Consider the following 25,893-nt stretch of genomic DNA (forward strand, 5'->3'; position numbering starts at 1 on the left):
CCTCCCTCTGTCCTTCCTCTGATCCCATTTCACAGTGGAACCATCAGGAGCTTATCCCAATCTCAGCCTTGGCCGGGGGCCCAAAGCAGTGCATGGCCCGCCTGAACTCAGCTGTGAACTCTCAACCTTTCCCTCAGCGCCCTTCCCTCTCTAGTTTTCTGGCTCCCCCTTTACCCAGACTCCATCTCTGCCTATTTTAGGAGGGCTCTGGTTGAGGGCCTCCATATGCAGTGGACGCTCTTATGCACAGTTTACAGGGCACGTCTAAACACACTCAAAGTGTCGAGTAGAGCTCAACAATAACATAAACTCTCTGCTATTATCCAGACAGCAGCCAGCACACCAACCAGCCACCCGGCTAGGCACCCAGCCAGCCGGTTGGCTAGCTGGCCAGGGAGTCACACTGCTGCACACTGTCAGTCAAACAACTATCATGGTAGTCACCTAACCTATCAACCAGCCAGCAATCATGAACAGTACAGAACTGGGCTAACTAAGAAAGCTTGGAAAATGTGTCCCCAGAGCAGAAAAGGCGATTGGGTTAATGTCCCTTCTCTCACTTTGTTTTTAAAGCCACTAAGTATGTCAGCTGGCACTGGCTAGTGGCTAATGACGGAAGTCCTAGCCAAAAAACTGTAAGGCTCTGTTTCAGTCATCACAGGCACAAACCCGCAGCTTTACACTCAACAAGACCTCTGCTTTCTATGTTGACCCTTCGGCTTGCTTTCTATCCCTCATGCCCCCTTCTAGCCAATGTATTTCCTGAGTATCAGGAGTTACAATAATGAGATTGAGGTCTAAAACAACTGAGCTCAGTCCACGGTAGTGTGTGCCACTGGTTATGGCAGTCTGGCCTCTCATCCTGCTTATGCTGTGCTGACATTTAGGGGGTTTAGGGTAGAGGCACTGGTCCAAGTTATGTGTGCAGTGAAAAGGTCCTTACTACTCTTAGCTGTTCATATTTATTGTTAAAAGTTAAAGCTAGAACTAAATATATCAAGTCCTATGAAGTTTGATCTTATGAGGATGCAACTGCAATTTCTTGATTTACAAGTCATTTAAAACAACAGGAAGTCAGCATGTTCAGTATGCTGGGCATGTACAGTTATACGTGAATGATTTTTCCTCTGTAGAGTTATGCTGCTACAGGAATTATTGCGACCACATGGGCAGTGCTGATGCTGTTGGGCATGCTGCGCAGGTAACGTCAGGTAACATGTCTGACCCCATCCCGGCGCAGCGTGCAGTCAAGGTGCTGACAGGACTGAGGTGCTCCGTGACTCTAAACCCCTACCTTTGCCCGTGTCGCTGAATGTCAACCCGGCACAGGGAGCTGGAGCTTAAAGTGCCATCATATCAGCTCTCAACTGTGTTCACGGAGGGAGGAGAGAGAGAGATAGCAAGGTAGGAGGGGTCTGCTCCATGGGAAAGAGCTGGTGAGGGGTTTATGACACTCGGTTGGCTTCTCGTATTTTTCTGTGAAGAGATTTGACCGCGTGTGCGTGTGTGCACACACTGTGTATGTGTGTCTCTGTGGGTATGTGACTTTATCTTCTGTGTGGCTGTGTGTGCGTGATCTCAGTGACACACATCCCCTTTATGAAAGGCACATCACACTACAGTTGACCCTGTTGGATGGCGATGGCCCTTTTAACTACAGCACCCTGATGCAATCCGCTGTAAATACATTAAACCAAGCTGCAAAGGAGGAAGCTGCTTATCCATCGTCTCTGCCTCTTTCTCCATCTCTCTCTTTTGCTCGTACTCTCTATTTATCTCTTTTCCCTCTCTCTCTCTCTCTCTCTCTCTCTCTACTCTCCCTCTCATCTGCTTTATATCTGTTTGTCTGTATTTGTCTCCTCATTTTTTCTTTAATCTACTTTCTAGTTTCTCCCCCTTCGCTACCTCTATCTGAAAGTACTCTATGCAGACACTCCCCAGTCTCTTAACTGCACTGACTCTAAACTCCACCGAACGGGTCTTCTACCTCTTCTTCACAATGCTGCCCACTGCCCACCTTTACCAACCCCGCCTCTCGTCGCACCTCACACTGGCCGGCCATAAGTCTCAGACCAAACCTGCCTGAGGGTCACAGGGAGTGCCAAAGGTGCGGTGAGTGACGTGGCACTCTGGCTGACCCCTGGCAGCTTGGCAGGGCTGCCTCCCTAATGAGATTAGCCGGGTAATGCCGACTCTGTGTCTGTTTCTCCTGCCGCCCAGCCCGGCCCACCCTGGGGCTCTTTATTTAGCCAGCAGCAGGACAGGGTGTGCCAGCATTCGCAGGTCGAGGGCAGGACAGGACCCACAAGCCCACTGCCCTCCCATGTCCCTTCCTCCAGACCCCGTCTATCTGAACGGTCCAGCCCGCTATGTAGTGTCACCATTCTGCTGTTGCATTGTTTTTGTCTCTTGTCATGGCTTTGTGTCAAACTCCCTTATTATATCTCTGTCCCACCCTGTATCTGTCGCTGAACGCCTCTCACTTATTCTGTATCTGTCTCCGTCTGTCTGTCTCCGTCCATCCTACTCTGCTCTCTCATCATTGTTCATTAAGCATACAGGTAAAAAAAAAAAAAAAAAGTCCCTTTAATGGCTGGACTGAACAATACTGGGCAATGATCAAACAATGCTCTTATCCCTTGAAACACTCACACACACACTCTGCCCCCGAGCCAGGCGACCAAGCAAGAAACCCGGGAACCTCGGCTCCCATGCGTACGTGTGACTGGCTTTGATGATTGCTCATAGCAGCGTAAAGTGCAAAGCTGCTCACTGTACCGCCCGGCGAAGACACACAGACTTAGACAGTATTACCAAAGCTGTGGTCACCAGCCCGGAAATAGAAAGGTGGCCAGACAGCTAGTTCGTTTATACAAATATAAAATTGGCAGCAATATTCCTTTAAAGCGTGATGCTAAATTTACTTTCTCTGTATTACTGTAACCCTCTTTGCCTCTTCAGCCTCTTTTGTCCCATTGTTTGGGTGGCTCTGAGAGATGTTATTAGTACCCTTATTAGCCGCGAGCGAGTTTAAGTGCCAATTAAACGCCTACAACTTTGTCACCGTGACAGAGTGTTTTTATGAGAGGGTCCTCAACAGACAGGGGGCCTCCCGTGGCACAGGTGTGCCCCCCTCAGCTCTAGGGTCACTTTCATCCTGGAGTGTGTGACAGCTCCTGTGAGTCTGACAGTGCTGTGCAGCCCAACCCAGGTGTCCAGGTGTTCTTACTTTCTGAATGTGATTGTGCTCGCGAGCGTGTGTGTGTGTTTGTGTGCACCAACACCTGCTTGGCTGTGGCCCTGGGGCACAGACGGGCTCAAGTTCCACCCAAACAAACATCCTGTACCACTCGCTCGTTAGACATGTGTGTGTGCATGGGTGCGTGCATGTGAATGCATGTTTGTCTGCACATGTCTGGCAACAGTGTGTGTAACCAACATACTAACACTGTACGCCCTCTGTCCTCATCATTTACACTGAGGGATTGTGTTACCTAGACGTGTCAAAGTCTGCTTTTGTGCCGACAGTCAGCTTGCTCTTCACCTTGTGATTGCACTTGATCACACCGGCATCAAGTTCTGACGATATGTGTCCCAGCTCATCTCTGGCCACGTGAGAACTTCATGGACAAATGTGTCATCCTCAGCCAAGAGCGATATTTAGAGAGGTGAATTCACTTTAACCCGAATCCCATTCTCTGTGTTTCATTTTAACACCTCTCTCTTTCTCACTGGCATGCCAGAATGCACACTGAAAAGAACTCACTCCCTCTCCTTCTCTCTCTTTATCTATCGCTTCAGCACAGACAAGTCACAAAATGCACGCTGAAAAGAACAGAGATACACATGCATACACACATGCGCGCGTGCATGCACAAACACACACACCGCCCCCATATCACATTGCTGATATGAACCTTTAGAAAAGAGAAAAGAAATCCTGTTGAATGAAATGAAATTGTGAGGTGGATTTAGGGGCCTCCATGTTAATCTCCAAAGAGAACTGCAAATATAATAGCCATGCAGTTGGATGTACAAGAAACTTAATTAACTGGAGACCTTGTCCATAGATGGCAGGTCAAGGAAATTTCACCCACACCGGATCTCATCTTTTCTAGTCAAGGCAGTGTTCTGAATTTGCACAAACTGAAGATCTGCTTCAACCTCTAAAACTCTGTTTACATGTCCGTATCAGTGGCAGCAGAACATATAGTTTTTCACTCTATATGTATGCATTGGCATCACTACGTGAAAATGTGAGCAGCTTAGCCAAGCTGTGTTCCCATCTGCAGCTTTCACTTCAGAGTTGCCAATTCCAAATTTCTAAGTGATGACATGCTTACTTACAGGGAGATATGGGTAATAAGGGGCTTAAGGAACAAGACATTTTAATGGTTTTATGAGAGCGCTCCCTCTATTTTACATTTAAACCGCGCAGTGGATTTAATTTTATTGTTAAACTCTATTTCATGTAAGCTGTGTTTCCTTTTCCCATTGTCTTGTTTCCCATTTTTTTTCTGGGAAGAAAGACAAATATATGAAAACATGCAGTGTGGTAATATAAACATGTGCATAGCATTAACATGAGAATCCCAAAGGGAACTTGTGTTCCTCTGGATTTTAAAAAGTCATGCTTATATGCTTCTCAGATATCCCATGTCAAATGAAATGCACTTCAGAACTGTGAACTGTATTATTTACTAGGGTTTGACTTATTTCCTGTTGGTGGTTCCATTTAGAGGCTAATAAGTCTACTTAAAACTGCACATTTTACTTAGACTGGCCTTTACACTATACATTATATATATACATGTGTATATATATATATATATACATGTACAGACACAGAAATTCCCACAACTTTTTGTGAATGAGACCCCTGTTGTTGATGCATGTTTGCACATCTGCACTGACCACTGAGTGTGTGTCACAGGGCATGATGCCCAGTTCAGTATCTGAGGGGTGGCTCATCATAGTGTGGGACACTGGAGCAGGACAGCCCCTAGCCATATGGCGGGGGTCCCTGGTCCGTTGGCTGGCAAGTCTCTTGGATGGCAGCGCACGCACAACAGTGGCCTCCCTGGAGACTGAAGACAGAGATCTTGCTCAGCATGTTAGCAGAGAGGGGTTTGTAGGGTCTTGAAGCAGCAGATTTAACTTGGCTCACACACCATTCCACTAGAGGCAAAGTAATCCAAAGGATGTCATATTTAAAGACGCTTTAAAATCATTGACTAGGGAGACTAAAAGGTGGAGGAAGGAGCTTGCAAGCAGACATTCATTTGCAGGCCTCAGTTAACTGTGAATTTTAACTCTTTCTTTTCTTGCATTTTTGGGGGGGCGGGCAAAATGACTTGGATTTGTATTTTCTCAGAGACTAGATCATCCAATGCCAAAAAAGAATACAGGAAAACAGACAAGTAAACAGGAAAAAGGAACCATTTTAAGTATGAGAGAGAGAGAGAGAGAGAGAGAGAGAGAGAGAGAGAGAGAGAGAGACTGTGTGTAGTGTAAGGTAGAAAGTGACAGGGGTAAGAGTCGGATAAACAGATTAAGAAAGAAAATGAGGGAGAAGCGGATAAAGTAGTGAGAGACAGGAAAGAAAATAGGGGCAGGAACATCTCATAGAGAAAGAGAGAAAAGAGCAGCCAGGGAGAGAGGCAGATAGAGAGAGGATCCCTCTGGATGGAGAGATTGTAACATCACACTGTAGGGTCCCTTATGGGACAGCCGCAGACGGAGCACACTCCCTGCTGCATGCAGGAAGAGGAAGCTTTGCCAGCACGGAAAACATACAAGAGAAGAACGAGAGACAAGCAGAGCAGAGAAAAACGCAGTTCCCCCCAGAGACGAAGTGGGAATTTTCTGCTAGCACAAACACTATGTAGGCAGATAGCTGAGAAAGACGAGGGGGGGAGATGGCAGAGAATAAGTAAAAAGAGGGATGCTGGAGGAAAGGAGACGGGAGCCGTATATCGTGCATAGATGAAATGGTGGGAAAGTAGAAGGGTGAAGGGTTTAGAGGAGAAGAAAAGCAGAGGGGAAGTTCTTTGCACAAGTCAGATACATTGATTTGTTACATAATGGTGTTATGAGAATAGACCAGAGTTCATATTGTGATTCAGTGAGAATGTTCTCTTTTGATGAAGCATAAAACCATCATACATGTGACTAAAGAAGCTGTTCTTTATTATTTGTCTTGAAATTGTGATCCATTATAAGTTTTAAAAAAAAAATTGTCAAGTGATAATGCCTTGACATGGTCTGTGGTAACTCACCAAATGTTATCAGATCATGCTCATGCTCACCTTGCAGTCTGTCTTTTCCACAGTAAACCAATGGTTATGTCTGTCACGGTTTTGATTCTAAATTGGAAATCAGTTGAAATAAGCTTTAAATCGTAGTTTACCTGTAAAAAGCCACCAGAATAGTTTAAAAATGTGGTTATTGGGGCACAAAACCAATTAATTGGATCTAAATGATCGCTTGATCTTTACAAATCCATATGTGAGTATAACATTGATGCAATTCTGATTTTTTTCTTTTAATGGAATCAACAAGTGCAACAGTCAAATCGAACTGTAGATGTGCAGAATAATGACTCCCCTACTTTGAGTCATCTCTGCACTGATCACAGTGATCAACATTATAGAAATCCATTAGGCCATTATAAAAGGGCGTAACCCTTGGAGCTTGACAACCACTTTGTGTATTAGAACATAAAATAATACCCAGATTGTTTATCGGTACAATCTACAATCCAATATCTATACATATATATGTAGTGTGGGTGTGTGTGTGTGTGTGTGTGTGTGGTGGGGGGGGGGCTTCCATTAAACCAGAGTAACCTAAGTGGCGTATTAGTGCAACTCTGTCAGAGGCACGGGGTCGTCAGAGAGGCTCTGATCAGAGGTCAGAGTGTGCTGCTGTGAAATGGGACATTACCGCTCACCAACACAGCAATAAATAGAGAAAGAAACTTTAACTGCTGTAAAATATGAGGCAGCCCGCTCTTTTTGCAGTATATAGGGTGTGCACGTCCATGGGTGTGTGCACACGAGCCCAGCAATGCACGTGCTTAAGTGTGTGTGTCTAAGGCCACAGTGTTGCTTAAGGGAGGGAAGAGGATGGGGTTAGGGAGGGGTTTAATATGCTACTTTAGCCCTTGGGGGGCTGTACAGTTGAAAGTCAGTGCACGAGGCGTGCAGAATCACACCAGCCTGCATTACAGAGGGACTGGGGGTGGCGGTGGATTGGACGGGTGGGGGGGCTGCTATAAAAAGTGAAATCATATCACTTAGCAGCTGAGTGCAGATAAAGCTGTGTTTGAACTGGGAGGCATAAATTATACATTGTAAACAGAGCATTGGGAGACTACAGCTCGTTTAAATTATGACAGAGGGTAGTTTTTCTCCTCTCCTTTCTTCTTTCCCGCTCTTCTTCTTCTGCTGCTCGCACTCAGTTTTCCTTCCCCTCTCTCTCCCCTGACTTTTTTACCTCTTGCCTCTCTCTTTTGCTTTCCTCAATCACCTGCCTCAACAAGCAGCCACCTCCGCACATACTCAATCACACTCTTAAACTGTTTGCCGTTTGAAGGCTGAGGATAAGCCTTTTTCTCCTAATGCGTCTGTTATCTCTTTTAAATGTTTTAATTTGGTTATGGCTTCCCATTGTTGAAATGCAATGACACCTCCTCTCAGCTGCCCCTCCTCTCTTAGCCCTCTCCCACAGTGTTATTGAGAAGTAGCGTTCCACACATGTCATGGATGGAGGACAGAACTGGGCGAGCCTGCTGGCAGAGCTCTACACGATTTGATCAATGGTCCCCTCCTGCATAGTTCAAGTTGGGCTGCTGTGTAGGTTTTTTTTTTTTTTTTAAAAGGTGCCTTCGTCCCTCCTGACAAGTGTGAGGTTATTGATCAGTTTATTCAATTTGCCGTTGACCGCTCGGCACCATCTCTCTGCTCACAAGTCAATAGTGGAGGATTGAGAGGGTGAGTGCCTCCCCTGACCTCCCCTCCCTCAATCTCTGACTTGTCTCGTCCATACACAGGCACACATATAGAAAAACACACGCACATGCACAAAATGAATGACTCTCTCTGCCCGCTGTACCCACACCTCTGATCCCAGCTACAATTTTGATTAGTCTTGAAGTGCTGCAAGGTCAGAGCAGGACTGTGTGTATCTGGTGTTAGCTGATGCTGTCAGATAAAGGTCTTAAGCTCTGTTGGGGTGGGTGCTCTGTTTTTTTTTTGTTTTTTTTCAGTGTGTGTCTGTGCCAGGGTGGGTGTAGATTGTGTCTCCTCTAGAGGTGATCGTGGCCGCTCTGAAGCAGGGATCAGTGACCTTGCCCTGTTTGGCAGACACTGATCAACTTGTGTGTTTGTGCACACATGTTCGTTCTTGTACTGATTAGGAAAGTCTTCGAGAGCAAGGACTTATGGGTCGTGTTAAAACCAACAATAACACTGTGTCATAGAAACACAGAGTCTGGTTAGCACAGCAAAACAGTGTCGCAGGGTTCTCCTAAGCAATGGATCAATTTTCTTAGGAAAATTGTTTAAAAGTTGATTTTGGAGTTAAACAAAAATAGCAGTGAAGATTCTGGTCCATGGTTAAAAGTCTCACTTTGTAAGAAAAGTTGATTTTTGAGTATCATCCCAAACTCATCCAGCTATGACGCTTTGGGTTTCCCCAACTCATCAAATACTGATGCTGTGGGATTGTGGATGGTGTCGGTGCCAGCCTAAAGCATCAGTATTTGACAAGTTGAATGAGACTCAAAGTAGACCTTTAAGTAAATGGAACATGTAAATGCATTCAGAAATTCTAGTGTAAATGTTGGGTCTCAGTGCCTTTGCCATTGTGCTTAACAAGGAAAGTTGTAAATGTTCTTTATTTTTGTGTTAGGATTTAGCATAGCTCAGTTTCTCTCTCTGCTCATCAGCACTTCTTCATTTCAGGACTTAGTTCATTTATGAAGACCAGACTGGGGGCTGCAACCCTTTGCCTCTGCATGGAGCGAGAGGAGATAATTATTCTCTTTCTGACTCACACATTTTCAATGAAAAATGCATACAGCTGGGACTCGAAGCAGCTTATCAAAAGGTTAACTCTTCCCCACAGTTGTGTGTGCCTACAAAGGGGAGTATTTCCAGCAACAGAGGCAGCGTAGGGCCACTTTGTGTTTTCCTGCGGTTTTGTTTGGGTGTTTTCAACATTGCGGTGACCCGCCACTGGCCCGATGCTTTGTTTTCCCGAAGTTAACTTTCAATCAAGAGACGAGCCAGCTGTTGTTTGTGTTGTGTTCTGTACATCATTTCTTAAGCAGCCATCTGAGTGCAGATTCGCAGCGAAATGACTCTGCTGTGAGTATTTCTACAGCGTACAGTTATTTCATATGATCAACTTTCAGCTTTGTGTATACAATTAAACACCGACGTTACATGCAAGCAAACATGCAAACCAGTTTTCATGCATCTCTAGTTTGGTTAATTATAGTTTTAATAATCTCTGACAACCATCACGCTGTGTGACCAAGCAGAACATTTTTTCATGGCCGTCTTATACAATGTAGTGTATTCAGTATGCACGCATTGTGCTTGATAGCACTTTAGATCATCTCATTGAGATTCAAAATTCTTCTGCCATTTTCACCTTCACGTTCACTGTATTCCCACATACGCCTCTGTCACTCATTCATACGGACCCATGCACACACACAAACACACACACACATGCACTTGAGGCCTTATGTGGCATGAGCGCTGCCTGGGAAAGTGATAGCAAGAGAAAAGAAGCTCTGGAGAGTGAGTTATCTCTTTAGATGTCATTGAGGGGCGCCTCTTCTCTCTCCCTCTCCTTCCCTCTATCATTTTCCTCTTTCTTCCCCACTCTCTCTCTGTCTCCCTCTCTCTTGTTCCCACTTGCTCCCTCAAATCATGCTCGCCTCCAGTGGTATTCAGACAGTCCAAGGACAAAGTAGAGATATGCTTGGAGCAATGGACTGTCCGTCAGTGTGTTTTGTGTGCGCGCAAAAGCAAGTGAGAGAAAGAGAAGGGTTGATGCAGAGTCTTTGAAGCGGCTCTCCCCTTGTCCTGACAGATCGGAGTCTCGTCCCTCTCCGTTTAACCCCCTGATGCTACATCACACACACTCACCGGCAAACAAAACACACTTTTCAGGCTGCCATGGACGCACATAATAACGCAGTGCAAGGCTTGCTACTGTCAAGGTCACGCCCTTGTGTTTAAGGACTGTTAGATTTACTTCATTTGATATTTATTGACTTGTCAAGGTGACTGTAATGATATTAAATAGTTAATTTCCATACAGGTATAAGATGTGTGTTTGGTTATTTTTTATTATTCACATGTCTGAGCCTTGTATTTGCAGCACCAAGCCAGCGGTCTCTATATTATTAAGTCATGCGGTGTGTCAGTGTGGCCTTGGCTTGTCTGACTAAGCCAGACTGAAGAAGATGGCCCCAGGGTCTGTGACCCTGAGAGAGCCACACACACCTACACACAAAACCAACCAGATGCCTGACCCACTCCCTTCATGCCACACACACACACACACACACACACACACGTGCGCAAAATCCATTCCGGAGACAGGCTTCTCAGTCCGTGTGTGTGTGCGGCGCGGCTGCTCCGCTCTCTCAGACAAACAAGGGAAATCCTCCTTGTCTCGCCTTGTCCATCACAAACCATCTCACTGTCCCAGCGCACGTGGGCTCCTGCAGACCCTCCCCCGACCTCCCCGGCCAGGCTCCAAGCCCATGAGACTTGCCCAACACACATCCACACACACACACACACACACACACACATATCCACAAGCACGAGGCCCCTTGGCTCCAGCCAGGTTCCCCTGACGCAGAGACACACGCAGACAGGAAGTTTGAGGAGAGGTTTGTGTCAGTTTGCTTCTCTTAGAACACTTCAGGTCTGACCCTCTCTTGACCAGGCGGCTTCCTCCTCCTCCATCTCTCCGTAAACAACCGCATCCCCGCCACCGAAGGCGTGCCGGCTGGCCAAGTGTAATAACATCACTCATGTTTTGATGTGAGGCGGGACGTCTACGTGAGTTAGGGAGTCAGACTCACGTAGATATGTTTGTGTCTAGCAGGAGAAACCTTGTGTGTGTGTGTATTTCCTTCTGGGGTTTCTCTGATTACAGGGATGGCAGATCTTCGTCATGGAGGAAGCCATGTTAACCTGTCGCCTTAGCTGTCTTCTCCTCCCACTATTTATCCATTGTATGTCTTTAAAACAAAAGCACACGCACACACACATACACATACAAGTACACATACACATACACACAGAGGGTTGTCCACTGATCTTGTTGAGTGTGTGTCAACTCCATTAGCACATTCCCAGATAGGACCAGAGCCCTCTTATCTGTGGCGACCCATTAATTACACTTTGTTCCCTTAAGTGATCTATTTCAGACCTGCTCCACCCTCAACACCCACTCTTAGCTATCTCCACCCCTGGCCTGCTCCTCCCCCACCTGACCTCCTCTCCTCTCCTCTCCTCTCCTCTCCTCTCCTCTGCTCTCCTCTCCTCTCCTCTCCTCTCCTCTCCTCTCCTCCTTTTCATCCCAGCCTCACACCATCTCCCCCTCTCTGTATGTGTTATACTGCATGGGATCACAAGGTCATGGTACAAGTAGCTCTATACATCCATAGCCGGTGTATGTATGTATGAATGTATGTGGATCCATTTGAGAGACAAGAGAAAAATGAGGCTCTTACAGAGAGGCACACTCTGTCGTAGACCCTCCATCAGGTGTCCAGAAATGTCCTTCAGAGCCCACATTTGATTCCTCGCACTGCTCTGTTTTCTGTCTATGTCACTGTGTTAAGTAACTGTTAACAGCTCATATGAATATTACAATTTGTCTTGTTTTATATTTTGAAGTGCCTACTTACATTGCCTTGATGAACGTGTGTGTCCTCCTGCACCCTGGAGATGCTAAGCAGTGAGAAGTGTTGGACAATCAGGAGTGTCATCTCACAAAGAAAAACCCACAAGTGTACGTGCAGTATGTACCTGTGACCATGTATTGATTCCTGTATACGCCTCCAGCTCAGTACAGTCTTTATCTTTTTAAGTCTTCATAGTGAGTTAGCTGAAAGGCTAGTTTTTGTCGGCAGCCCTTTCACCTGAACAGATATAAGGCAAATGACATTGTGTTATAAAACATATATAATACAGTTAAATAACATGAGAGGGCAGATTCAGTTATCAGATGTTACAGGTGGATAGAAATAGTCTTAGGCCAAAGAGAAAATTCAAGCAGCTGCTCTCATTCGATCATTTGCATTGCTTTTCCTTTTCATGGCCTAAGGTCCAAAGGCTTTGCACTACAGTGATCCATTTTCTTTGCTCTGTTGAAGATTGATACAGGTGACCAATCATTGCATGGAATATCAATCATTTGTGTCTGCTGCGCAGTCCTTTATTAGATGTTTGTGTTAAATGGTGGCTATGTCTCCCATTGCTATAAGGCTATTGAGTCCTTTAATATTTTGTGTCACCAAAAAAAAGGCCTGGCATTGTGAAGAACATGCAGCAAGGTATTTTTTTCTCATTGTAAGCAATGAAAGCAGAAAGAGCAGTGTTATATACACATTTACAGCCAGAGGACAAACATGTATACAGTGCGATGTAAATAAAAGGTGGGAATCATTTAAAAATGTGCTCTGTACTATACATTCTCTTAACATGCTTCCAGTGTTTAAAGCCTTTGATTCTTTGGAATTACACCTCACATTGCACACAGCTTGTGCCTGCGGTGTTAATGGCTGTGCTCTATTCTTCTATACTGCTCTGAAAACCTGGTTAGTGAAATGGGGTTGTATGTAAGGTGTGTCCTCGTGGCCTTGTGTGGATGGGGGTTCTCACACTCAAAGCTGTCTATTCTCCAGCCATTGCTTGTGAATGTGGCCTGTCGTTCCTACAGGTGCTGGGGGGCCTCTCTCTGCTCTCTCCTCCTCCTCCATCTCTTTTGTGACTGAGTGATGTGTGCATGTCTGATATTGTAGAAGTGTGCATGTGTGTGCGAGTGTGTGGTTTTTCTATGCCTGGTATTGTCCTGAAGGTGCTAGTGAGGTGCATGAGTGTGCGCATGTGTGTGCATGTGTGTGTGCAAGACCTCATTGTGCTGAAGTGGAGCAGAGGTTGTGTGTTTATGTGAGTGAGGAGTGAGTGTAGTATAGTGAAGTGGTGCAGCGAGTGTGCAGTTTGGCTTGGATTTGGTTATTTAGACTCCATGCTTGTGTCTGTGTTGCGGTGCACATGGGCACACCCACATGTGCACATGCTCTGTCTCCACCAATGTCTTTGGCAAGGTTGTCTGTCCTGACCCTTGCCCAGGCGTCACGGTGTGTGTGCGTGCATGTGTGTGTGTGTACGCTTGTGCCTATGTGAGTGCACGTATACGCATACATGCAGTGCCTCCACTAATGGACAGTCTTTGTGGGGGCCTCTCTTTTCAGCCATGCTGCTTTTGAGACACATTGTGCCTGGGCATAGAAACAGAAGCTCTCCATTGCCCCTCAATAGGCCAAAAACAAAACCGTGTCAGGCGAGCTAGCAGCCCCTGAGTGTTTGCCATTTAAGTCCCGACCAATGGTGGCGCAGATGGAACAAAGGGCCTGGACAGGGAAGGAGGCCTGCACTGTTTACAGTGCTAATGTCTGGGTGGCACTCCCAACAAGGCCCCTCCATACACATACATGTGTATGCACACTCAGTCACTCAATCTCTCCCTTGCTGCGACACTCTCTGTCACATATGTACACCGAATCAACAGGTGCATGCGCAGACGTAAAAAAAAAAAAAAAAAAAAAAACTTGGACAGAATTCATATAATGTTATGTGTGCGTCTCATAGTTGAAGTGTTTTATTTCCAAAGCTAGCATGACTTCTTCATAGCAATTTCCTTGAAAGCTTTATCTAAATGCCCCCTCAATTAAATAAGACAAAACACTTTACTATTTAATACATAAGGTAAATTAGTATGTTAGATGGCACATAAGAGAAATTGATATCTTAATCTTTATATACAAGAAAGATTTGTACAGTTTAAGTAAAACAGATTTATAGTCATTCTGGTTGTCATATGCAGTGCTAACTTGGATTAATTTAAGTGTACTATTATTTTAACCTGTTATTTTTCTGATTTAGATAATGAATGGGTAAAGGTAACTGATGTCTTTATAAGATGCCACACACAGCTGTCTCTCCCCTTACTCCAAAGTGTCTCATCCCATTTTTAGTGGAGCAGAGGAGAACAACTGACATTGAGAGGGGCTGTCAGAGGCGAGGGCATGTTTGGGCTTTTGATTTTTACTGAAGAGGAAAGGGGAGAGTCTGACACTGGTATCAAATAGCTTGCGCTGTCCTTGGACCGGGGGTTATCTTGTAAATACTCTGCTCCAAGTCTATAAAAGCGAGGGTCCTTTATGACGGCCAAGGCCACTCATTCACGTTAAAATAAAAAAGCACTCAGTGCAGTCTCAGTGTCTGGGTAGAGAGGCAGCAAGTGGGAAAGGAAGGAGGAGGGAACTGAAGGAGAAACAAGCAGAGAGCAGAAGTACAGTGTTGCATCGTCTATTGTGTGGAGTCCTTGTCACAAGTTTTCCTCTCCCTGGAATTATTATATGGAACATAAAGTAACTTACATTTTGTGATGATTTCAAGCAGTTAATGTGATATTCTACCCTCTCTGGGCTTTCTCTTGATTTCGTTCCTCTATGTCTCTCTTCTGTTTGTATTTTATTCAAAGTAAATACAGAGTCCCCTCAGCGGCCCCTGTAGCTAGCGATTCAGGTTCCTCATCTCTGGATGTGTAATGAGTTCTGCCTTGTTTTTGTCTAACAACAACATGCAATAATAAGCAAAGTAATTAAAAGCAGTGAGAGGGAGATGGGGGGGGGGACAGACCCGGCTTACCAACGAGCATTAAAAATGAATTGCATTCGAGAAGCAGCAGTGGTATGACTAGTTTGATGAAATGAGCTCTGTTTCGAGTAGCTTTCTGTTTAATTTTTATTCTTGTGTGATGCATGTGTGTCTCCTGTCGACGTGCAGAGGCTTAGTACCGTGTTGATTTTATTAAAACTGAAGACACGCAGCGTAGCATAGCATAAATAAAAGTCTGATTATACCTGTTATGCTGTTTGTGGGTTTGACGTGGACGTCTTCAGCCTGAGTGGAAATTGAGTAGTGGCAGTGGGGAGGGGTGTAGATTTAGATTTAATTAGCTTTTTTGACTGTGGACAACATCTCCACGTTTTGTTACAGAGGGCAGAGTTGTCCTGGCAGTGTGGCAGGCCGGCTGTCACCTGCCTGGGCTTTCTCTGACCTAGTCTCCAGTGGCAACTTGTCCTACCCCCTTCGACAGACAGCCACGTGGGACAAAATGACATTCTTGACCTTTATGCATGTCGGCAAGCAAGATGACAACGCGCATAACTGACTGTACGTGCGCGGGTGTATCTCACACGGACCACCGCACACACAGTATCCGCACACACACTGTGCACACACTCTCACACACACCACAGAAGATCATCTAATATCACAGAGCGTCAGGGGCGGAAATCCGATCGTCTGACAACCAGGATACAGATAGCGATTCCCCACCGCTGATCCATGCAACAGATAGTTTCCACAAACAGCACCCCGGCTAAGGTTACAGCCAGACAGGGCCCACTACACAACGCGCTGCCGGGGCCTCACATCGAGATAAAACAAAAGCTTAGGTTACCGCTGATAGGAAATCGATAAGAAAATGCACTGTTTGTGTTAGATTTTTGATGAAAACTTTGACAAGAGGAAATGAGAAAATGTTTGCCCGCGCATGCAATAATATCATGTGCATCAGTCCTGTTAGGTATTCTGTTTTTGTAATTTTTGCCTCATGATTATATCAGTGTTCATCTGCTTTTTTTTTTTAATTGAAGCTCATTAAATATTTAACCCAAATGTCAGGATATTTGATTAAGCACTCATAATTGTTTAAAGGAGTTCAATTCACACAAAGAAAAAGCATCATCACATTACATTTCACGTGCCTCAAAGTCCTCTTAATAATTTGAATATGCATTTATATTATAAATGAAGTGAAGAGATATGGCCCCCTTCACATCAATGTAATTACGAATCACAAAAAAAGTTTGATTCAAATAAAATAGGCCATTTGTACACAAGCAATTAACTGGTGCGGCTTTAAATAATGTAGCCCAGATGGAACCTAATTATAGTCGGCATGCTTTGATTCGGGCTTTCTGTCGGAGTATCACTCGGGGCGTCACTTTGGCTTTTCAGTCACCTAGCGTTTGTTTTGAAATTTGTGACAATCAGAGCCGATTACCATTTGTAACAGCATGCAGCGTTTGGTGCGGAGGGAAGAAAGCATGGCCCATAGCTATGGAGGAGTTTCCTTGTTTCCTTTTTAACAGCTCAAAACTCTCCTCCCTTGTTCCCTTACCTCACTGCACACAAATGATAACAACTGTGTGTGTGGATGTCTGTGTGTGTGTGTGTGTGTGTGTGTGTGTGTGTGTGTGTGTGTGTGTGTGTGTGTGTGTGTGTGTGTGTGTGTGTGTGTGTGTGTGTGTGTGTGTGTGTGTGCGTGTGTTGAATTGTTCTGCGTTTTTGGGGGAAGGGTACAGTGGGTTTGCGCTTACATGTGTGAGTGAATGTATGCGTCAGCGTGCACAAATCCATGAGTAGACGCTCGCAAGTGACGAATGTGTTTGTGTGTGTTCATGTGTGTGTCAGCGTCTTGTACCAGTGGTAGAGTCAGAGGGAGATCAAACAGTCAGTCAATTACCTTGAGAGGGCTCCAGTGGCTGTGACAGAGTGGAGGAGGCTAAATATCCAGGATCAAATACACTCCTCTGCCTGTCACATAATGAGGCACCCTCACTAGGCTCAGAAAACACACACAGAATGTTCAAACACAGGGCACGGATCGAGGCGCCGGACTGAAACTCCGCCATGACCTGAGCAGGGAGCACGGAAGGGGAGCTTTCACTAAAGACCTTGTTTCTTCACCTGGCCTCTCCTGCATTACAGTGAAACATCATCGTGAAGCTCCCTGTGTGTGCAAGTGTGTGTGTGAGTGTGTGTCTGTGTTGCTTCACCTCAAGGTTACAGCCGTCATCAGTCTCCTCGCAGAAATAATCTCTGTTAAGCTTGCCGTTGCCTAATGTTAATTATAAACACATTGTGAAAGTAAAGAGATTTTTTTTTCTTTTCGCTGTATTTCCCATGACAATACCCAGTGTTACGGAGCTCACAGTAACATCATTATTGCATTTACAATAAATGAGGACATTATTGCATTTACAATAAACTTTATTAAATTAATGCAATTACAATGATCTTGTTAAAATTAGCACATGCGACTTAATTGATTTACAGCTGATGCAGATAAAGCACACACACAAACACGCAGGGTCGTTTATTTTTTAAGTTGATCAATTAAGCACCAGATACAAGTTATAATTAAACAGATTAAAATGGAAGACCTGTTCATCTCCTTAAACAAAACGGAAAAAAAAAAAGATTTATTGCTCATAAAAACAAAATCTGCTCATCGGTTGAAAAACTTTTCAGTAAAGGACTGGAACTGAGGCTAAAGTAGAAAACTCGGCGGCGGCTGTTTATGGGATCACTTTACACGCGAGATACAGCCAGATGACACCTCATCGATCCCCACATCTTTTAAAGATATTACTTTGATTTGTGGCATAGCTGAGGTAATTCTCTCTCCCTCTCTCTCTCTCGATTTCTCTCTCTCTCGCTTTCCCTCTCTCCCGGTCTTTAGTGGCTAGTGAAGTCTGGTCATCGGGGTTCCTCCTCTAAATCAGCGGTCACATCTCAGCTTTGACAACATCCATTAGGTTCGACACACTTTGGCTATTAAAGGAAGAGTGGACGTAAGCTGTTAAAGGCCTATTTAAGCCAGAGTGAGGGTGGGTTTATGTCTCTGTGTGTGAGTGTTGTCGGGGGGTGGGTGGATGGTGGATGGTGGTGGGGGGTGGCTCCACCGTATAGGGGGGTGGAGCTTCACACCAGAGTCATTGGAGGGGCACAGGCTCATCTGCATATTGGCACAGAGACGCCCCCCTGGTGACCCCGAACTGCGATGGGATAGGGTGGAGAGGCTGGCGGCGTTCCGGAGGAGTTCACCGCCAGTTCAGGGTGAATGAGAGAGCGCTGCGGCATTGATCGCTTCTGCAGGAGAAAAAAGGAAAAAAAAGGACAAAACAGAAGTAAAAACACTAGTGAGGGAGAGACCGATGAGACGGAGAAAATGGAGGAGGAGGAGGTGGAAAAAAGATCACAGTGCCTCAAATTGGATATAAATGATAGATTAGAGGTGTGAGAGGGCTGTGTCTTTGTTTTCCAGGGATGGATGTTATGTTGAGCCCTACACAGGTAGCAGAGTCACCGAGAGTGCCGGGTTATTGACTCCCATGATTGCCAGGCCAGTAAATTTGACCCAAGGCACTAACTGCAGTCTGCTTGCTATATAGCTTGCACTACAGTCCCTTATCTCCGAGTGATCGAGAACACCCCCCCCCAATACTCGTACACACAAATTACACACACATACACAAACAAAACACACCCTCAGCCAAGGACCCCATACTTACCCCCGGTCTAACAGTCATACACACAGACACACACATGCATGCACACCATCTCCATTAATGCGTCCAGGAAGGGGTCAATCTAATAAACATGGGGTCAGCGCAGTGGTCATCAGAGGCCTGTCTGGGGTGAGAGAGCCTTTAAGGTGCTTCCTAATTGTATCCCTGCGGCCTTCAGTCTAGCTTTTTATAGCTGATTGCGTGTGCACGGTGGAGAAGGGAGGAAGGAAGGAGAAAGGTGCCGAAGAGAGGAGCAGGGGTATTTTTAATGTACTACTGATCTGACTCACACAAAGGTTGCACAAGCTGCAGCCCTTTTCTGCTGGGACCAGTTGTTTTTATACGACCCTACCCTAACAGATCTCAGATACTGGGGTTATCCTTTTGTTCTTTAATCCTCCCGAGAAAATTGTAGGGAGCCATTTTAATTTTCTTATCTTAAAAACAAATGCAGATCGCGGCAATAACAACAACAACAAAAGCAGTCTTGAGTGTGCAAATCAGGATTCAAATAAGAAAACTCATTACTTTAAGGCTTGTGTTCACTCATCCCTCTGTCTGTAACACATGTAAATTTTTCTTAGATCTATCTATCAAGGGATGAAACTCTTAATATCAACACACAGCAAACCTATTCTCCCTCTGGGAAACAAGAGGGCACCTCAATATGTCTTCTCAAGTCCAGTTACAGTTGTGTTGCTAAGCAGCTGAGCTGCTAGCCAGCGGCGGCAGGAACAAGCCATTATCTGTTAGCGCTCTCCCTGAATGGTTAGTGAGCAGGAGTGGAGACGAGTCAGCCAACAGCTGCAGCCGCGGTCTGTCCTCATCATCGGTGCTCCGCTGCAGAGCAAAAACATAGAAACAGGCATCAAGTTTGAAAGCCGTCCAACTAAAAAAGCTGGCCAGTGATACCCTAACCCCTGAGGCGGACAGGAACCTGAGGCGCGTGTAGCAGATTTCAAGCTCCAGCGTGACCCCAACTTGGGAACTGGCTAACCTGGAGGAGGTCAGAGGGAAACCCAGCACTGCTGCCTCCCCCCACCACCACCGGACCACTTGATACGCTCACTAGTTACCTCTCTGTAGCTCCTGTCTTACCTATCCTCAATCAGCCCTTTAGAATGAATGACTACCGCTCCACTGGTTTCGCTTAGTGAGCCCATTGTGCATAACTCTGGTTCTGTTGGAAGGCCTGAGATGGAAAGAGCGCAGCGGAGTGGTGTTGATTATCAGGTATCCGCTTCGATAACATATTACGGCAGTCCCATTGGACTAATAGGTCATAGGCTGTCATGGCTCTCATGCGTAAGGCCTTAGGCTTGCATGGAGCGATGCAGTGCATTGTGGGAGTGGACAGTCACACAGGAGTAAACATCTTCTCTAATGGTGCTAATTTATTTTCACCTTTTGTGTTGCCTCAGTAGCCGTACAGGATATGTTTTTAATAATTTTGTTTGCCTGCAGCTTTACAGTAATACAAATAATTTGTGAACCTTGCACATGCTTACAATTGTGATGTGTGTCTTTTACTTGTAGGCACAGAAAGGCACGAGCTGACCTCCTGGCTGAGTTTCAACTCCATCTTCAGGTTCTTCAGTGAGGTCCTGGAGGTGAAAGAGGACGAGGAGATGGAGGAGACCTCCAACATTGTCACCACACGCAGCAGCTCCCTCAAAAGCAAACACCAGGATTTGTAGAAGACCGACCAAACTGACTTGGAACAAGAGGAGGGGGAGTGGGGTGGCGAGGGATCAGAGGGGGCATTTGCCGAAAGGGAGGCTAAGGTTCCAGATCCTCTCAGCTATTTTTTTTTCTTTTCCCTCTCTTAACCTTCCTCCATCTTTCTTTCCACACTCCTCTCCCTGTGTGTCATTTCTCGCTTCCAGCACTCCCTGGCTCTGCACACATATCCTTGTTGTTGAGAGAGACAAGAGTACAGGGTCACCGTGTATACATCACAATAACGTTTTGCATTACTTCTAGATGAGCGCAACTGTCAAAGCAATATGGGCCTGAGTGTTAGCGCTTCCCGTGGGCTGTGGCCTGGCTGCGGGTACGGGCCACGGCAGCAGAGATTAAGGCTGACAGGCGCTGTGCACAATGCGCTGTGGTGCACCTCTAATTGTCCTGACATCAGCCTGAACTGAGCTAATGCCCCGCCTGCCCTCCAGTCTACACTGCTCGCTCTCCCCCCTCCTCTCCCTCCTCTGCTCCCCCGGTCCTAAAGCCTGAGCTGCTTACCCCGAAATCAGCTCATGCTGTATGGTATCTTCTGCCAAGGCTCGATATTATTTCAACCTAATCAGTTTCCATCTTCTTCCCTTTTTTTTTTTTCCGTCTAAGCCTTTACTCACCGCAAATGTTTTTTATCGAGAGTGAACACACACTCTCAACTGGTGACCATTTGTTTTGTTTTGTTTTAACAAAGGGTGTTGTTTTCATGACTTCTTGATTCTGCACATGCAGTCGGAATTTTTTTCTCATTCAGCTTTGTGTAAAATGTGGTTCTAACCCGTGCCATATATTTCTGGGGATTGCAGTGCTTATAATAATTGATATGTTTGGGTTTTTTTTTTTTTTTATTTCTCAACTTTGAGCTAAATTTGAATGCAATGCCTCTCACACACATTCACACTATTTGATTTTTAATATAAGCCAATACTTCTCTGAGCTGTAAGTGTTTAGTTTAGAATACCTATAAAGCTGTGGAGAGTTCATCTCTCTGTTTATTATAAACATACTGTATATCTTTTCTTCTTTTTCTTTTTTTTTCTTTTTTTTTTTTTTTTTTCTCAATTTGATATCCTTGAAATTGATGCCTCTGGATGATTGAAGGTGATGAAACAAATAAAACAAACACAACCTGTGCTGAATATGGAAAATTCGGGACACTGAGCAAATTTAAAATTACTTAAAGTCAGGCATCAGAATGGGTTTGAGGGATATCTCATTTTAACAGGAGCCAGAAGTCAGCTCACAACACTCATAAAGCCCCAATATATCGCCTTACACATGTCAGGAAATCCAAGATTTCAATATTATTCTAAGCCTGAATGATATTTCCTAAGATGTTGGAGAAATGTAACACATCCATTCTTCCCCCTCCTCCAGAGTACTACTCTTCTTGTGTACTTAGAAGTGACAAAGTCCGCTCCCTGCTCAGCTGCACATAATCTGACTACGTGACACAAACATGATAAAAATTTTCCACAAGGCTGGTGTGTTTTATAAACCACTCAAGGCTTAATGGAAGACGCTTCTAATGTGTCGTGACATTAGTAAAAAACTCAAACCGGATACTAAATCTTATGATACCTTAGACACATTCTCAAATATATACTTTCCTTTCTCTTTTTTTTCTCACTTTAAATAGATCCCATTGTTTAACTTCTACACTGTGAAATCCTGCCTCTCCTGCCTACTGTGTGTATGGTTTAAGGCTTTTGTGGATTATCTTCTCGGCTGTAATGAGACAACTGTGGCTGATGGTTGCAGGCCTAATTTCCTTTTAATTTGATTCAGATCTCTTCAGGTTTCAGCAAAGAAGTTGGCTTATTATTTGATTTGATGAGTTTCGTTTCCAGATACCATTGCTCATCTTTCCGCTTTTCAGCCACAATCAGTTCATTTTTCTCTCCATAATTTGTATATTGTTGCCTTAGGAATAAACAAGACTCTGTTCACTGTTTTTTAATAATATCCAGCAAGCCATATGTGAATGGAACTAAAGATGTAAGAGCAGCCTAAATCCAAAGCACAGTCTGCATATAAAAGGGGACTAATTTTGCCAATTGCTCTTGTTGACATTATTTTTTATTTTATTTTATTTTTTCGCAGACGGTTTATATGTTGTATTGGTTTAAGGAACACGCCTATTTTGTTTTATGGCAGTGTAAGCGTTTGGATTTTATGAAACCACGAGTGTCCTGCCAGGTCACATATTTTTTTTTTCTTATATTCAAATGTTTGCCTCATTCTCTTTTGATCCAGTTTGGTTTTAAACGACTGTCTTTGAAAAAGTGATTTTACAGTCTCTGCAACACATTAATTCCTGTACTTTTACATGATTGAATTTTGTGGGGGGTGATTAACCTATTAAACCTGTCTGATGAAAAAAAAAAAAAAAAAAACACAAAACAAAAAAAAAAAACCGTGTGAATCTTGTTCTTTTAAATGTACAAAGTTTATTTCATTATTGATGTCTTTATATATCTTTTAATTATTTGCTATTTACTTCGTCGTGTTTTTCATCGTTAGTATTTCACCGATGCCGATGCGTAAAAGCGCATTTTTTTATTTATTTTTTATTTATTTATTTATTTATTGGATACGTTTGGATAAAATTAATTGGCTTTGGAATTCAGGTGCGATCCCGAACAGAGACGTGGAGGTTTGGCCGACAGTGTGAAGTGGCTGCACAGGGACGACGAGTTTAAAACCGACCTGAGTCATCATCTCACATGACATCTATGAAATCTGACCGACTAACATCCATCTGCTGCCACACAGCCGGACGGTGTTAAGTGGCTTTTGTCCCGTTTTCTGAAAAAGAAAATAAAAAGTTCAAACTTATTCTGTGTCAGTAAAGAGTTTGACGTTAAATTAAAAAAAACTGTCCTACAGGTCAGGGTAGTCTGACAGAGAGCGACGTGGAGTGGTTATATCGACAGGGAAGACGTGTGTCCAAAGGAAAACAAACTATAAACAGTAATTCCCCTTCTTTTTGGTCATTAATTTTGGCAAAGTGAGCCCCCCCAACCCACCCTCCAACTGAGCGAGGTTTTACAGCATCATTTGTTTTCACACGGTGAAACCGATCAGGTCATTAAACGCCCCCTCAATAAATCTTTAGAAATCTTTTCCATTAACCCCTGAACAACAAGTGGAACCAGGCGAGTCCCCCTCGCACCGTGTCAGGCCGCTGATTAAAGAGAGGCATTCAATCACACACACACACACGCGCGCGCACACACACACGTGAATTAGCCCGTGTAGAAGAAGTTCCTCGGGACACGACTGCCTTCTAACTTCCTCCTGTGAGAGGACAATCTCTCCTTATTCTCGTTTATTAGCGCCGGTTTTCTCCGGGTTTTTAATTAAATAACCTGCCTTCTGTCCGGAGCGGTGACGTGGTGGCGGCTACCATAAATTATGACCTCCAGTCAGTGATCATCAAAGGCGAGGCGACGAGCACGCACGGAAATAAAATTAGAAAGTCGCTCAGGATTTTTTCTCTCTCTCTCTACGCCGTGAGACTCGTTCACTATCTGGGAAGTCCATTTTTACAGATTATGTGGTGACGTTCGAAGTTGTGTAAAGTAACTTCAGGTGTGTGTGTGTGTGTGTGTGTGTGTGTGTGTGTGTGTGTGGGAGTTCACAGCCCGCTCCCCTAAAACTTTTCGCGTCGAGAGTTCTCTGACTTGTTAAGTTACATGTGCGCGCCTGTGATCCTCCAAATCTAAATCCCGTTCATCTCTCTGAACGCTGAGGAGGATCCTCACGCGTCACTTTGTCACATGTGGCTGCCTCCTAACTTCTACATACAGCGATGATCTCTCCATGTCTGAGGAAGAAGAGGAGGAGGAGGTGGAGGTGGAGGGGGCGGCTGATGATAGAAATGGTTTATCGGCTCTCTCGGTGGCTCCCTAAAGGTTCCCGGGACCCCTCTCTCGGAGGAGGGGATCCCCCACTCCCCCACCTCGCCTCGAACCGAACGACGAGCAGTCTGATCCCTCTGCCTCCTCCACTCGCTTGAAGTTAGCGCAGCGTGTGAATGTATAATAGGTATGACTGATTTGATTATAGGTTTCACACTCCCGGCTATTGTCGCGGGCTCACGGTACAGACAGTTACAGACAGCTCCACACTGAATCATATCTGCGACAGAAAATAACATCAGCCGCGGAGCTTTAGGATGGAAATCCTGCCAAATGGGGGGTCCGTGCTGTAATGTTAAGATTCGAGAGGAGTGGGGTGGGTGGGGTTTTGGGGGTGGGTGTGTATGTGTGTGTGTGTGTTGGGGGGGTCCTTGACATGAAGAAGTTGGAGAACCCCTGCGCTGCCACCGCCTGATATTTCAATTTTTCCTTGAACAGAGTTGTTGTCACGCCTGCTTGCTCCGGCCCACTCTTGATATGCGCGCCGTCCCCTTCGCAGAAGATGAACTCTTTCCAAAAGGAGCCAGGGCATTAAGCAAAGTTGGAATGTCACCCCTTCTCTGACAGCCCCCCTCACACACACACACACACACACACACACACAGAGACAACACACACAACACACACACACACTCTCCTGCTGCACTCCTCCAGCGGATCACTGTCAGATCACTATTTGCATAATTATATGCTCAGCTCAGAGGAGAAAACTAACCCCCAAATTTTACGGGTCAACAAACTGCGACAATCAATGTTTTATCGGGTATACTAAGGGAAAAATGTCTTTAACAATCGCGCTGGAGGAACTCTCTTTCTCGCTCCCCTCTCGCCCCCTTCTCCATCAACTCAATTCAATTACTTTATTGGCATGACTGCTTATCAGAAACAATATTTCCAAAGCAGTTTAAAAAATGTAAATTCACCCCCACCACCACCCACCAACCCTCGCTTCAAAAAAGACCCCTCTCTCTCTCTCTCTCTGTGCGTCTCTCTGTCCTTCCCAGTACGTGAGCAAATACTTTTTCATCTATTGACTGGGGAGGGGGACGAGAGAGAGAGAGAGAGAGAGAGAGAATGTCTGGCTTAAGCTCGGAGGTGCATTCAAAGATTGTATCCCTTCTTCCCTTCTCCCTCCTATTCTGCCCCTCTTTTCTCCGGCCCGGGCTCTATACTGTGTTTCTTCTCCGCAGAAGAGCTCTTTAATATAGAGGAGGGGGTTGCTGTGTGCCGGAGCCCAGAACCTCTGCTGGCCGGTTTTTTCGTTAGACATCATTACATATTCATTGACTTGCAGAGAAAAAACATTTAATCCAGTGGAAACAACTCCTCTTCAATCGCCTCCTCTCTCGCCGTCTCTATTCTAATAAGGAGTCGCGGGCTGAGACAACACTTTGGGGGCCGCGGACATCACATTTAGGAGAGAGAGAGAGAGAGAGAGAGAGAGAGAGAGAGTGTGTGTGTGTGTGTGTGTGTGTGTGTGTGTGTGTGTGTGTGTGTGTGTGTGTGTGTGTGTGTGTGTGTGTGTGTGTGTGTGTGTTTTGTTCCGCTGGG

At 45.1% G+C, this 25,893-nt stretch overlaps 1 protein-coding gene across 1 annotated transcript in view; it reads left to right on the plus strand.

The window, feature by feature from the left end:
• Positions 1 to 22,835, plus strand: part of fam172a (family with sequence similarity 172 member A) — a 154,103-nt gene extending 131,268 nt beyond the window's left edge. Inside the window, exon 11 of the mRNA XM_037098756.1 lies at positions 20,222 to 22,835. Coding sequence (XP_036954651.1) covers positions 20,222 to 20,382 — 161 coding nt within the window. The 3' untranslated portion in view covers positions 20,383 to 22,835. The remainder of the gene's footprint in view (positions 1 to 20,221) is intronic.
• The last annotated feature ends 3,058 nt before the right edge of the window (positions 22,836 to 25,893 follow it).

The sequence above is a fragment of the Acanthopagrus latus genome, chromosome 5 (assembly GCF_904848185.1).
Source record: "Acanthopagrus latus isolate v.2019 chromosome 5, fAcaLat1.1, whole genome shotgun sequence".
Lineage (NCBI taxonomy): Eukaryota > Metazoa > Chordata > Actinopteri > Spariformes > Sparidae > Acanthopagrus > Acanthopagrus latus.